The sequence below is a fragment of the Callorhinus ursinus genome, unplaced genomic scaffold (genome assembly GCF_003265705.2).
Source record: "Callorhinus ursinus isolate GAN/ISIS: 27379988/994484 unplaced genomic scaffold, GSC_fseal_2.0 scaffold15, whole genome shotgun sequence".
Classification (NCBI taxonomy): domain Eukaryota; kingdom Metazoa; phylum Chordata; class Mammalia; order Carnivora; family Otariidae; genus Callorhinus; species Callorhinus ursinus.
The window spans coordinates 3,539,069-3,553,289 of record NW_027397077.1 but is presented as its reverse complement, the minus strand read 5'-3'; the positions used below and the strand labels follow the sequence as shown (position 1 = coordinate 3,553,289).

The window sequence follows — 14,221 nt, the reverse complement described above, 5'->3', positions numbered from 1 at the left end:
GGGGGGGGGGGGAAGATGCTAAGAGAATGAAAATCAATCCATTTTAATACAAATCAAGCAAAATACAACAAAGACAAATCTGCTTTAAATATGGGGGTCTTCAACTCAAACCAAATACAACAGTTCATTCCTTTTTAATAATGCCGAATAGCATTCCAGCGGATGAATATATCACCATCTGTTTATCCGTTCACTTGATGATGGACATCGGAGCTGCTTCCAGTTTGAAACATTACGAATAAAGGTCCTGTGAACTTTCTTGTACAAGTCTAAGGTAGACAGACCCCTTCATTTCTCCTGGGTGACTACCTAGAGGTGGAAAGGCTGATCTCATGGGAGTTCTATGTTTCACTTGTACAGAGGGGGAAAGGGCGAGGCTGCTGGCACAAGGACACTTTCCGCGGTGACGGAGGTGTTCATTATCTTGATACTGGTGATGGTTTGGTGGGTGTAGAAAAACGTCAAAATGTGTAATACTACTGTACCCTTGAAATATGTGGAGTTTACTGTCTGCCCAAATATACTTCCAATTAAGCTATTTTTTTCAAAAGTGAGAGGTCCTGAAACCAACTAAAAGGAATAAAGCAAATTCCTCAAACAATCTACTCATAGGGTAGTTATCTAGTCTTAGATCATGAAAACAAAACCAAACCAAATCAACATGCCAGTCCTTGTCTGCAGATGTTGTGTGCAAGCATAAACTGCTCTCTAAGAGTGAGTCAATAAATTTCCTGAAGGCTAACCATGTGTGAAGCATTAAACAAGCATTAGGGACTGGGAGGTAGGGGAGAGATAAAACATAACAAATAGGAAAAAAATTTCAATAAAAAACAGACCTCAAAAACAAGACTTCTTTATGAACTATAAAAGCTTTCAAAGAAAGTGCTATCTCCAAAGCAGAAGCCATTCTGCCAAGCCCCCTCCTGAGAGCCCCCCACCCCCAGCATCTTATACACACCGTGCGCGGGTCTGCGCGAGTCCGCGCAGATTCAGCACCGACGCCCCACGGCATTCTTTGAGGCTTCAACAGGCTTAGGACCTGAAAGAGTGCCCGTGGCTGGTGCTGTATCAGAACATCCTGTCCCACCTCTGATGTCTGGAGAAACTCCAAGAGTTCTTTTCGCAAGGTTCAAATGAATTTCTCCTCTGTTCTCTTACTTCTAAAATAATGATTACAGCATTGCTAAGGAGCAGTCCTTCACCAATGCTGCTTCAGTGTTAAGTCAACTCCCAAAGACTTGTTCTGGGCCCCTGTAGCACCAAAGCGACCCCCCAGAATCACTGTCAATCAACAAACACATGGGGGCCTTGTTTAGATGGGAAATCAAAACTGATGGTTGGGGTTTGAAGCCAACGGCCAAGGAAGAATTCTTGAGACATCTGGGGCAAGAAGGTGGTTTTATTAAAGCCCGGGGACAGGACCCGTGGGCAGAAAGAGCTGCACCGGGGTCCTGAGGGGTGGCCCGTTATACACTTCCAAGTTGGGAGGGGGTGAGGCATAAGCCTCCCAGGTATTCTGGCAACAGGTTTCCAGGATCCTGAAGGGGCTAGCTATTGTTGGGAAAGGTCGTCTATTATTGTTTAGTAAACCCTCAGTCATGAGAACCCTCAGATGTATATTGGTGCGTCACATGACTGGAGGATGTATCTTTGCGGGGGGAGGTCAGAGATAAAGGGCCACATTTAGGCAAGAGGCTTGGGACCTGAGCAAGGCAAAGGGCTCACAGAAACCACCAAGCTGAATGCAAAGCAGCAATGCAAACAGGTTTATTAAACAACCCACCCCGAAATAGCCACAGGGCTTCACTAACCCAGGAGCCACTTAAAACCAGGCACAGTGATGTCCCCATGCTCCCTCACTCCACCCTCACCCCTGCCTCCTGTCAAACAGCCTCTCCTCTGCTGTCCTGTCTGCCGCTCCCCTGCTGTGTATTCAATAAACTTCTATCTCGGGGTGCCTGGGTGGCTCAGTCGGTTAAGCGTCGGCCTTCGGCTCAGGTCATGATCCCAGGGTCCTGGGATCGAGCCCCGCATCGGGCTCCCTGCTCCGCGGGAAGCCTGCTTCTCCCTCTCCACTCCTCCTGCTTGTGTTCCCTCTCTCGCTGTCTCTCTCTGTCAAATAAATTAAAAAATTAAAAAAATTTAACTGAAGTAGGATGAAATGAATCTCCAAGAGTAAACACCAACCACTAAAAAGAGCCCTGATATTCTTTCAGAACATGGAATCTGGGGGGTACCAACAGTTGGGTGCAGCACGTGGGGTAGACACTAGACATTCAAATGCAGGTCTGGAAGAGGGAGAGTGCTTGGAAATGAGCTAACTCACTAAGTCACCACAGAGACTCATCACCGGTGGGGTGAGAGCCAACAAAGCAAGCAGATTCCAGCAGCAGAATGCTGAAAAGCCTCAAGAACCAGAAGGAAAAGGTAACAAGGACTGGGGTAGGTAGGGGTGAGGTGGCTCACAGTCTGTGTAAGTCGCTCAGATCCCCACCAAACCTACAGCAGGCACCTGTCCCCCCTGAGCCTGGGATTTAATGCTTAGAACAGTTCAACAGAAGATGCTCTCTGGCCTCCAGACATCAAGCACAGCTGAGGACCATGGAGAGAGCCAAGTGAAGTCAGGAGACAAAGAAGGTCTACTTGGAGACTGGAAAACTCATCCAACCCTCTTCCTCTGCCAGATTCCCAGAATGCTGGCAGCCCAGCTCACATATCCCTCTCCGTGAGCCCTCACACGAGCTTTGAATACCGTCTCTGAAGAAACTTGTCCTGAAAGCAAAGACCAGCAACTGCTGACCTTTAGCTTCCCCCTCAACATGAAAGAGTTGAGTTCCTGTGCAATCACTCTACACAAAAACCACCAGTTGGTTAAGTCCTGACCCACAAGCAGACCCTCCAATCAATTTTCAGTGCCTCCTTCCTCAACATGAAATGACAGTCAAGGATCACCAGATGTTGGGAAAGGCTCCATCACATAAGAAAGAGTCCAAAACAAACAGAAAAACAACTCTGGATAAACAAACTATACCAAGAACAGACTATAACTTCAAAACACATTTATAATTGATGGCCTCAGAGAGAAGACATTGCATTCATGAAATAAGAACAAGAAAAGCACATTTAGAAAGCAAGAACATATTCTTGGACTGAGAGCAGAAATAATAATTTGACTATTCAACAGAAAGACTGGATGATAAAACTGAAGAACTCTCCATGAGAACAGAATAAAAAGATAAGAGCTCTAAAACAGGAAAACACAGGAAGGAAGTGGGGGGGGAGTGGGGGAAGGGGGGAAGGAGTGGGGGAGGGAGGGGGAAAGAGAGAAGAGCCTGATCCAGAATATTCAACATAAATTCAGCAGGAATTCCAAAAGAGCACACAAGAAAAAAAGGAAAGAAAATATTTCAAAGAAATAGTGAAAAACAAAAAACGGAAAACACACAAACACACTAAGCATTAAACTTCAAAACACAACACAAAGACAATCCTAAAGTTTCCAGAAAAAATAAAAAAATTAAAAAGAAAGAAGAACTGAAATAGTCAACAGTCACACTACTGGATTCCCCAGCAACAACACACTGCACTAGTCAACAGCAGGCCTTTAAAATTCTACAGGATAATAATTTCTAATTGAGAATTCTATACTTAATCACACTATCAAACAAGTGTGAGGATAGAATGAAAACACCTTCAGATGTACAACATCTCAAAAGATATCTTTCTTAGAAGGAAAAGTTTGTTTCACCAAAATGGAATACATCAAGAGGTAGTCTGAGAATCCAAAACAGGACAGAAGTGGAAAAAAAATTCTCCTGACGAAGGTATTGTCTGGGACCACAGCTATGCAACAGGCCTAAAGAAAAGCCAGTACGGATTAAAGCAGGGGGTACAGGGCTCCCAGAAGTAAATCTCGGAGAAGAAAATGAGTTCAGTTACCCAACGTGTTTCAGAGGAATTTTACTGCTGTCCCATAGACTGAAGATTCATTAGCAATAGGCACAGTTTTTAACAAGTCCCGCAAATAAAAAGATAAAAGGAACCTTTCAATTCCAGGAAAAGCAACACATTTTTACGAGGAAATAAACTACTGACTTCGTTTGAACGCTATCTACATGAGCACAGCAATGTGAACACTGAATGCTTACTATAAATATACTGAGGAGAAGGGAGGAAAAGAGGGAGAGGTATAAAAGCTAAATTCTCATCCTCCGTAGGAAGTCATCAGAGAACTGAAACTGAAAAAATGCAGGAAACAGCGGTACAAGCATGCTGTTCAGAAATGTGGAATAAAGGGGCATCTGGCTGGCTCTTGATTTTGGGTTTTAAGTTCAAGCCCCATGCTGGGTACAGAGATCACTCAAAAAATAAAATCTTTAAAACAAAAAGAAAGGAAAGAAAGAAAGAAATGTGGAGTAAAATACCAGAAGAAACTGCTTAACAAGTTGAAAGTCGATGTCCCTGGGACAGTAGGAATTGGGAATGCAGAAGGGTGCTCTGCTCTCTTTTATTAAAAGCTCTGTGTACTGATGACTTCTAAACCATATACAGGTATTATATTAAAATAAAAATTAGGTTTTAAAAATGTGTTAAGGGGTGCCTGGGTGGTTCAGTCGGTTAAGCGTCTGCCTTTGGCTGAGGTCATGAGTTCAAGGTCCAGGGATAGGCCTGGGCCCGCCCCGTGGGCTCCCTGCTCGGTGGGGAGTCTGCTTCTCCCTTTCCCTCCATTCACCCCCCGCCCCGTGCTCTCTCATTCTAATAATAAAATATTTTATAAATAAATACATAATGTGTTAAAATAACAAAAACAAAAATAAGGGTAATTGTGGATCGAGATAGAGAATTCTAGCCCAACAAAGGCTCTAGAATGGTTGCTGGATCCTGCCTCTCAGAGCGATGCTGCTAGAATCCAAGTTGCTGGTGCTGCCACCAGCCTATTCTGATAATGCTACTGAAAACAGCTTAAGAACTGGAGCAATGAAGATATGAACAGTGACTGCCAACTAATCAACATTTCTAAGAAGAGTCTCGGTAAGTGAGGACTCAGAATCCCACTAATCACAGCAGGCGTCATCTCAACTCAGAGACATCTACACATCCCTCTGCGGTCTTCCTCTTCCCACCACTCTTTAATTGCCCTTAACACTGACCTGAAGTATATGTGCTTTACCCAGTAAACTGTATTCTGTAAGTTTTATGCTCCCCAGGTTTCATTTCAAAAGCTAGTGAAATTAACTTCAGCTCTGTAGCACTTACTATCAGAAACACCTGAGTAAACCATCCAGTGGTGTAATTTTTGCTGGTGCGCATGGTCTTATTGTTATTTTTGTTGGGGAGCTTCACCAAATAGGCTACCAGGTCTCTGTAGACAAGGACTCTGCTTATCCATTCTCCTTGGTGTTTCTCACACGAGAAGACAGCAGAAGCTCAATCACTATTCTTAGAGAATACAACATACTCAGTCAGCAAATATCTACGTTGCTGGGTGTTTTCTATGGCCCTTAACTAATGTTTTCTTTGGCTCAGTGACAGAGTTAAAAAGGATTTAAAAATTGTTTTCCTTTCTCCTAGCTAAGGAAAGATCTTGGCGGGTCAAATGTCAACTGGATTGGAGGGTATGGCGTAACTAACGAGAGGGCAAAGAGGGAACAGTTCTCTGATTAGAAAGCCTACAAAGTGTCACTGGTGCCAATTTCCGCCTGGAGCTTTTCAAAATTAACCAGCCAACAGGCTATACTGAATTCTCAACATAACAAATACATGGAAACCGAGATAGAAGCTTCAATGAGAACCAAAAATCTGGGAGAAAATCCTTTCTCTACAGCCAAAAGAATGGCCCTCAATTGCTGTGAAGTCGCTCATTTCATTAAACTCTCACATTACTTTTTTTATGAAATAGATTTCAGAAGACAAGGAGATTCCATCCAAGAAGATTATATGGTCATTAACTATGCTGTTGACATCAATCTCGGAAGCTCAAAATAATACTGTACAGTAAAAAGAGCTCTGGTCCTGTATAAACTGTCGGGCGAGGCTGTCCAAATCCAACAGGCATGAACCATGAACTCTAATGGAACAAGACTACTGCCTTGTTTCTCTCAACCCTGGGTTCTGCTTTCTGTTAAGATGACACATATTCTGGAAGATACATCAAAATTGCAGAATACTTAAATAACAATCACTTCCTACTCTGACTGCTTTCATTTGGTTGGGTATTTTGCTTTTATAGATTGCTGACCAAGTATGAGATAAAAAAGAAAATTCAGAGGACTAAGAGTTAAACTCAATGCAGGCAATTCTATTATACTTAATAGAAATGCATTTAATCTGAGCCTGAGTGGCTCAGTCCTTAAGCATCTGCCTTTGGCTTAGGTCACGATCCCAGGGTCCTGGGATCGAGCCCCGCATCGGGCTCCTTGCTCCGCCGGAAGCCTGCTTCTCCCTCTGCCACTCCCCTTGCTTCTGTTCCCTCTCTCACTGTGTGTCTCTCTGTCAAAAAATAAATAAAATCTTAAAAGAAAAATTAAAAATAGAATTACCTTATGATCCAGCAATTCCACCTCTGGGTTTATGGTCAAAAGAATTGAAAGCGAGGTCTGAAAGAGATATTTATGCACCCATGCTCACAGTAGTATCATTCACAACAGCCAAAAAGGTGGAAGCAACTAAGCGCCCACTGACAGATGAACGGGTAAACAAAATGCTGTATACACATAAAATGGAGCATTATTCAGCCTTAAAAAGGAAATTCTGACACATGCTATAACGTGGATGAATTCTGAGTAAATTATGCTCGGTGGAAATAAGCCAGTCACAAAGGGACAAATACTGGGTGATTCCACTTCTATCACGTACTTAAAGGAGTCAAAATCACAGCGAAAGAAAGTAGACGGCGCCTGGGTGGCTCAGTCATTAAGTGTCTGCCTTCGGCTCAGGTCATGATCCCGGGGTCCTGGGATCGAGCCGCACATCGGGCTCCCTGCTCGGTGGGAGGTCTGCAAACATTGCTATGGATTGATCATTCTACTTCCAGTCTTCTTGTCTATGAGGTAATACACTGCACATCAATCCAAAGAAACAGAATGTGCAAGCCGGATGGACGTCCGGTGTCCAGTCCCTGTGACAGTAGCCTCTTCTGGGAGCTCAGTGAAGGGAAAGATGTGGGGAAAAGGCTTCTCAGAAAAAGTGAATCTCTGTAAATTACACTGGGTATCTTATCTACACTCTCTTTCAATCGTGTAATAATCCTGTGAAGTAGGACCGTTCTCATTTCACCGACGAAAAATGGATTCAGAGATTAAGTAACACGGCCGTGACACAAAGCAGGTAACAAGGTCAGGATGTGAATCTAAGTCTCTTTGTCTGCATCACTCAGCTCTACCACGGGTCCATGATTGTGATTAGCATGTGAAGACGGGGAGAAGGCATTTTGGTAGAAGGATCAAAATAAAATAAGCCCAAGCTTGAGGCTAAAAGAGGGTGGCCAAGTCGGTGGAAAGGGGAAAAAATGCACTGAATAGGGGAAATAAGGTTAAGGGTTAGCTTAGAAAGAGGCTGGAATCCAAATGACTAAGAAATGTGGGCTCAGTCCTATTGGCAAAACGGAACTGGAGACTGTAAGCAGGAGAGCAGCTGATAAAATCAGGGCAATAATGAGGAAGGTGAACTTCACAGCAGGACAGAGACAGACTGCAAATGGGTGACATAATGTAGAACAAATTACCATTTAACATCCCGGGCACTTTGATATTGTGACAAACTCGGTAGTAGCTGTAGTTTTGTAATAAATGTTCAAACTATCTCTTGTATGGCTCTCTCTTAAAACATCTCTAGGCATGTTTTTAAAAATGGCTATTACGTCCTAATTCTTACATGGGTCAGAAACTACTGCCATGTCCAAATGCATCGAAAAAAGAACACCCCTTAGGTCAGAGGCCACATTTAAGAACCTTGAACTGCATACCTCAGAGCGGGAAGGGCCAAAAAGAAGAGATTCCAACCCACAAACGTCTTGGTAAGAAAAACAAAACTATAGGAAAGTTGGATCTTCACATATACACTGGCACTCAAACCTTCTCTCAGGGGAATAAAGTTAAGGACTGACAAATTAGAGACTGACTTTCACATAACCCCAGATTTACTTTCTCACTCAAATTCATAGTCTCCACTTCTACAAAAATCAATACAAAAGCATCATCCCCACTACTTAAGGGCCAAATTTCCCTTCTCTTTCATGGCTATAGAGCTTTTTCTTTCCTTTTTTTTTTTTTTTTAAGGTTCGGACTGATGAATAGTGACTCCTTGGCAACATATAAGCAATCATCAGAATTCTCAAAGTTCTCCATCCCGTTCAATCTTTGCCACAGGAAAATTCAACGGCATTTCATAACCTAACACTGAACTGCATCGAGCCAAGGCTCCATATTGCTTAAACACATTTGAGACCTGGTGTAGGATCATATTAAACCCTTCAGTGACTATCAGATAGTCAACAATAACCTAATTAGCCAGCAGAGCACACGTGACACTGGCCTAGCCAGTACACTAGTCAAAGACAGTATGCTGGATTCATTCACCAACAAGGTGATCACCTTGCAGAGGGGAACTGGGAGAGAATAAGGAAACCTGGCAAGGAAAATGTGGAGGAAGTGTGCAGCTGGGGTTGTCAAAGAGAATTCCAGTACACGAAAGTGGCGAAGGAGCGGGCTGAGGAAAAAGTAATCATCTTTTCTGCAAAACATCTCATGTCAAGTAGATGACCTCACTCCCAATTTTGCACCCGAACTTTAAATTGAACCTTCCAGGAAGTTAAGTGAGTTTGAGGTTCCAGAGAGCATGGGAAGTGCCCAAACCACATTTTGACGTCCTCATATCCCTACAAAGGAAATATGATCCCTCTGCCTAAGTCCCAAGGTATTTTAGCTCATTTAGGGAAAGGTAAGCTTCCCCAAAATTACATTTGCTTCTGAGGTCAAGGACATTCCCAGACTAGGGCCTTTCAGTCTAGAGGTAAAATATTAAAACCCAAAATAGAACAAAGTTATTCAGAGACAAGAAAACCAAGGGGCTGATGGTACGCTAAAAGAAATGCACATTTCTATTTATTCAGGAGAAGCCAAAAGAACCTACAAATACTTAATTTACAACTCTAACAACCAGAGCCTATTTTCTCAAAGCCTCAAGAACTTGGCTTTACCGAAAAGTCAATCTGCAGTGCCAAAATTCTCAAGAATGGCCTCTGGCTGTCAACAGGAACTTAACCTGCTTTGTGCTTAAGCTGTATAATATTCAAAAACCAAATAAATCCTCCAGGATCTCAAGAGTATCGACGGTTCTTTTTTTCTGCACCTTAAAGGCTGGCCAGGCTGGCTTTGGTGCCCAGATAAGGTATGTCGATTTGTGTGTGGACTGTAACGTGCGGTTATGGGACCATGACACAAGAAAAACAAACAAACAAAAAAACCCAAAACACAACAAGAAACTGCTCTTTTCCTCTGCTAAGCAATAAAGACAAATTTAGCCGCCACCTCTCAAACAAGGTGGGCGGGGAGGAGCGCGCCCCGAGCTTGCCGCATCGCAACGCCGACCCCGGCTCGCTGGAAGCGGATCTGCAGCTTCGCTCTCCCGCCGCAGGCGCTGAGGCCGAGCAGGCGGAAGCAGGCCGGCGACGCTGTCATTCCCGGGCTCCCGGGCCTGTGGCGACTCCGGCGGGGCCTTGGGGCGGCCGCAACCTACAAGCTCCCGGACCGGCCGCGCCGGGAGAGGAGGGCGGGGACTGCCTGGGGCTCCCACACCCGGCCCGCGGCCCCGGGACTCAGGGGCCCGGCCCGAGGCGGGCGGCCCGCACCTGCCGCCCCGCCCGCCGCCCCTCAGGCCCCTTCGCTCAACGGCCTCCGGCCCGCGGGACTCACAGCTTCAGCCGCTCGTAGGTCGTCGCCGCCATCGTGCACCACTAGCTCCTTCTTCCTCTTTCCACCCGCCCCGCCGCGCCGCCACCTCGGCCACCGCGCTACAGTTCACCCAGCTCCGCGGCCGCAGCGCCCGGGTCGTCCCGTCCCTCTCCCCGCCCCACTCGGCCCCCAGCGGACGGGAGGCGGCCGCGGACAAACTTAGTGCGCGCGCTAGAGAGTGCGAAAGAAGCTGTCCGGCGCGCGGATTGGAGCGCGCCGAAGAGCGCCGTGACGTAGACGCTGCGGATTGGCGGAGAGTGTTTGCTTGAGAAAGGCGGAGCCGTGGGAGCTGTAGGCGGGAGCCGCGGCGCCGGGGCAGAAATGCTGCGCTGGTGTAGAGAAACCTGTTGAAACCGCTTCAGGGGTGATCTACATCACTGCGAGGGCAAGGCTAGCACAGGGCCAGTGGCGCAATGGATAACGCGTCTGACTACGGATCAGAAGATTCTAGGTTCGACTCCTGGCTGGCTCGCGGCGTGCTTTTTTCTTTTTGCCCCATTTGCTTTGATGTTACAGGATCTCCCTGGAAAGGATACTGACTAGAGTGTGAAGGTTAAATGTCTTGAATTTTACCGCCACTTTGCCTGAAATGTTATCTTTTCAGCTGTGTCTGGCACCCGGAGTTGCGTGAGGTGGTTTGTAAAATTGCAGAGCTTCCTGTGATGATGCAGGCGTCCCGATAGATGGGGTACATATAGGAAGACACCCCTGAAAAGGTGGCCGTTTGGAGCGGGGGGGCGCGCTATGGCCGGAGGTTGGCCACCCGGTGACACCGAAGCGGATTCCAGGCAGCGGTTCTGGCCTTCTTCCCTAGGGCAGAGAGCCCCGTAGTGACGTGAATAGCGGCGCAGCCCGTTTCCCGGGACGGCGTGGGCTCCCCCGCAGCCCTGTCCTCGGAGGGCTCCTCGTGCAAAGGCCACCTGGCCCTCAGTTTTCCCTGGGATGCCCTAAAACATGAGTGTTTTTACGATGAGCTCACCCCCCAGGTTATCTGGCCTATTAGATTATGCCTGGCTTGAAGACCTCCGAAGTCACGAAACCTCTGCGGAGGAAAGCGGACTCGAACCCGTGGACTGGCCAAGACATCGGACTTCGATCAATTAATCTTTCCAATATGACATTCCTTTTCCTCCTTTTCATAGAAAATTTGTGAAATACAGAAAACTATTTGGGATAAAAATAATGTGAGTTCCCATCCCGAGATGATTGCTATTAATAATTTTTTTTCCCTTTTAGATATTTTTGCTTCCAGGCTTTTTAATATGGATATACCTGCCCACGTATTTTTCCAAATTTGGGGCTGTACTAGAAATGTCTTTGTGTTCCCATTTTGTCCCCTTAGCTTTCTGTCTGAGATTTAAGGTTATTAAATATACTTTGAAGCTACCCCATCCAAGAACTAGATAATTTCAAGCATTACCCTCTTGTTGGGAATTTGGGTTGTCAATTTAACACTTTTTAAAGATAATGCCTGTGTTGGATTATTTCTGATGTGTCTTATAAATTTCTAGATGTGGAATGATCAGGGGGACATTTTGAGACTTGGAACATATTTTCAAATTGCCCTCCAAAAAAAATAAGACCAACACACTTCCATTAACAGCATCTGTTTTCTTGCTTGCTAACCAACACAATATTATAGGTTGCATTATGATTTCTTTGCAATTTTCATAATAGAAAAACGGAACTTCTTTTTACATATATTACTTGATGTATCTATTCTCTTGATGTATGTGTATTGTTTTTCTTAGGTCTGTTAGATTTTTTAATATATAAAGGATATTAATTCTTTGGCTCTCAAACACGATGCAGTCTTCTCCCAGTTTATCATTTACCTTTTCCTTCAATATTTTTGAACCTAATGTAATTTTCACTACTATATATTCCAATTTACCAATATTTCACTTTATGGTATCTTCTATGGCATATGTGGTCTTTTCCAAAATTTTTCTGTGTGTTTGTATTGTTTTTCCCACTTAATCCGTTTGTAATTTATTTTTTGGTCCTCCCCGTGGAAAGATCAACGAAGTTTTTTTTTTTTTTTAATTTATCCACTCATGAGAGACAGAGGGAGAGAGAGAGAGAGAATTAGAGGGAGAAGCAGGCTCCCAAGGAGCAGGGAGCCCAATGCAGGACTCGATCCCAGGACTCTGGGATCATGACCTGAGCCGAAGGCAGCTGCTTAACCATCTAAGCCACCCAGGCGCCCGAGATCAACTAGGTCTTAAGCCTATCACTCTTCTTGAGTGATTAAGGGTTCTAAACTCTTTGCTTGGACTAATTCAGTCAATCCCACAACAATCCTATAAAGCAAGTTCAGTTATCTCCATTTTTACGTGTGCGGGAACTAAATTTGCTTAAGCTTATTGAGCAATTAAGTGGTGGAGCCTGAGTTAGAACTTGAGTCTGGGCTCTTGACCCCAAAGCCATCCTGGCCTTGAGCTTACCGTGCACCAGAGGGTGACCACGTGAGTGGACTCAGTGATTCCGGATCTGGGCATGAATGACAATCACGTGTGCACCTCAGCCTTCAATCAGAAGATCTCTAAGTCCTGATGATGCTTCAACTCACCAGCTGTGGGCTCTGACGTTTCCTCTCCTTTAATAAAATGGGGATGTACGTTGCAGCCTACCTCTTAAGGCTTTAAGAAAAGAATGCTTCTAGTGGAACAGCCACCACCCTGCAGTGAGTGCCCGCCCGGACTCTAAACATGTCACCATGTAGAAGTTCATGATCAGAACAAAGAGACACAAAGGTTGAACCTTCTTTGCCAGTTGTGTAATACAGGGCAAGGCTTTTATGAACACTCAGTGAGAATGGAAAATGGAAACTAATCCAGGCAGAAACAGACATTCTTCTGGGGCTTTTCAATGCCTAACAAGCCAAAATCCGATCTAAGGAGAACAATGTTCAGGATAAGAAATCAGGCAAGGATAAGTAATATGAGTGGACACCTTTAGCCAAGTTGTCCTATAGTGAAATTATGTTACCTATGTGAATATGATATAATTTTTTACAAAATCTGCCAAGGGGCTCCCCATGGAAGCAATCCTAGCTGCAGATGAGGTTTGTTGGCACTATACAAATGATCTCTGCAGCCTGCTTTTATGTCCATGCTTCTGGAGGGGAGTGTGGCTCCCAAATGTAGCTCTTACATATTTTGATCCATTACGTCTGTTGTGGGGTCGCCTTCCTGCCAAGTCTCCAAACTGGGTGCATTTCCTCACTTCCCCTCTATCACCAGCCTGCTTATGGGCCAGGCCCCTTAAGCAACTCAGGGCCCACAGCCACCTGTCCTTGTGGGCTTGGATCAGTGGGAGGGACGTGTGTATAACTAAGTGATGGGAGTGCCTTAGGTAACCAGGGCTTCTCCTAAAGTGTTACATTTGCAGCTGTCACATACCTGGAACCTTCTTGTGGACCAGAACACTGGCTTAGTCCCACCCCTAACGCAGAGTATGGCCTATTCTGATTTTACACCCAGAATCCAAGGTCCAACTCACTTTCATATATGAAGCACTTCGGTTTTCAACCCAGGGAAAATGTGAACCCCACTTTTAGCAATGCTTGAAGAAAATGCACCTAATAATCCCACCTAAAAACTTCGTTGTTCTCTGTAGTGAGCCGAGTAGTACTCCCCCATCAAGATGTCCATGGTCTAATTCCCAGAACCCCTGAATAACTTATCCCACAAAGTAAGAGATTTTGCAGATGTGATTAGTTAAGGGTCTGGAGACAAGACGGGGACTATCCTAGACCACATGGGCATGCCTACAGTAATCACATGAGTCCTTACAAGAAAGCAGAGGGGAAGAGAGAGGGGAGGTGTGACGACAGACTTCAGAGACGGAGCCACAAGCCAAGGGAGTGCGGATGGCCTCTAGAAGCTGGAAAAGGGCAAAGGACGGATTCTCCCCAGGAACTTCGCTCTGCTGACACCTGGATTTGAGCTCTAGAAGACCCATTTCTCCAGAACCATGGGATGTGTGTTGTTTTAAAGCAGTAACAACAGTGGCTTAAAACAACATTTGGTTATTTGTCCCAGAAGCAATAAGAAACCAAGGGGCGCCTGGCTGGCTCAGTCGGTTAAGCGTCTGCCTCCAGCTCAGGTCATGATCCCAGGGTCCTGGGATCGAGCCCCGCGTTGGGGGGCCTGCTTCACCCTCTCCCTGCCCCCTGGCTTGTGCTCTCTCACTACCTCTCTCTCTCAAATAAATAAAATAAAATAAAAAGAAACCAATACAGACACCAGCAGAGAACAGCGACGCCC

At 45.3% G+C, this 14,221-nt stretch overlaps 1 protein-coding gene and 1 non-coding gene across 3 annotated transcripts in view; one reads left to right on the top strand and one right to left on the bottom strand.

Annotated features, from left to right (window-relative positions):
- SACM1L (SAC1 like phosphatidylinositide phosphatase) overlaps positions 1 to 10,079 on the bottom strand; it is a 51,277-nt gene extending 41,198 nt beyond the window's left edge. Inside the window, exon 1 of one of the 2 annotated variants that reach the window (XM_073901060.1) lies at positions 9,912 to 10,079. In XM_073901060.1, coding sequence (XP_073757161.1) covers positions 9,912 to 9,943 — 32 coding nt within the window. In that variant the 5' untranslated portion in view covers positions 9,944 to 10,079. The remainder of the gene's footprint in view (positions 1 to 9,911) is intronic. The other variant, XM_025885547.2, reaches the window with a different exon arrangement.
- Positions 10,080 to 10,349: 270 nt separating this feature from the next.
- On the top strand, positions 10,350 to 10,422 carry TRNAR-ACG (transfer RNA arginine (anticodon ACG)). The gene has a single exon. It is a non-coding gene; the product is annotated as a tRNA-Arg (tRNA).
- Positions 10,423 to 14,221: the final 3,799 nt, after the last annotated feature.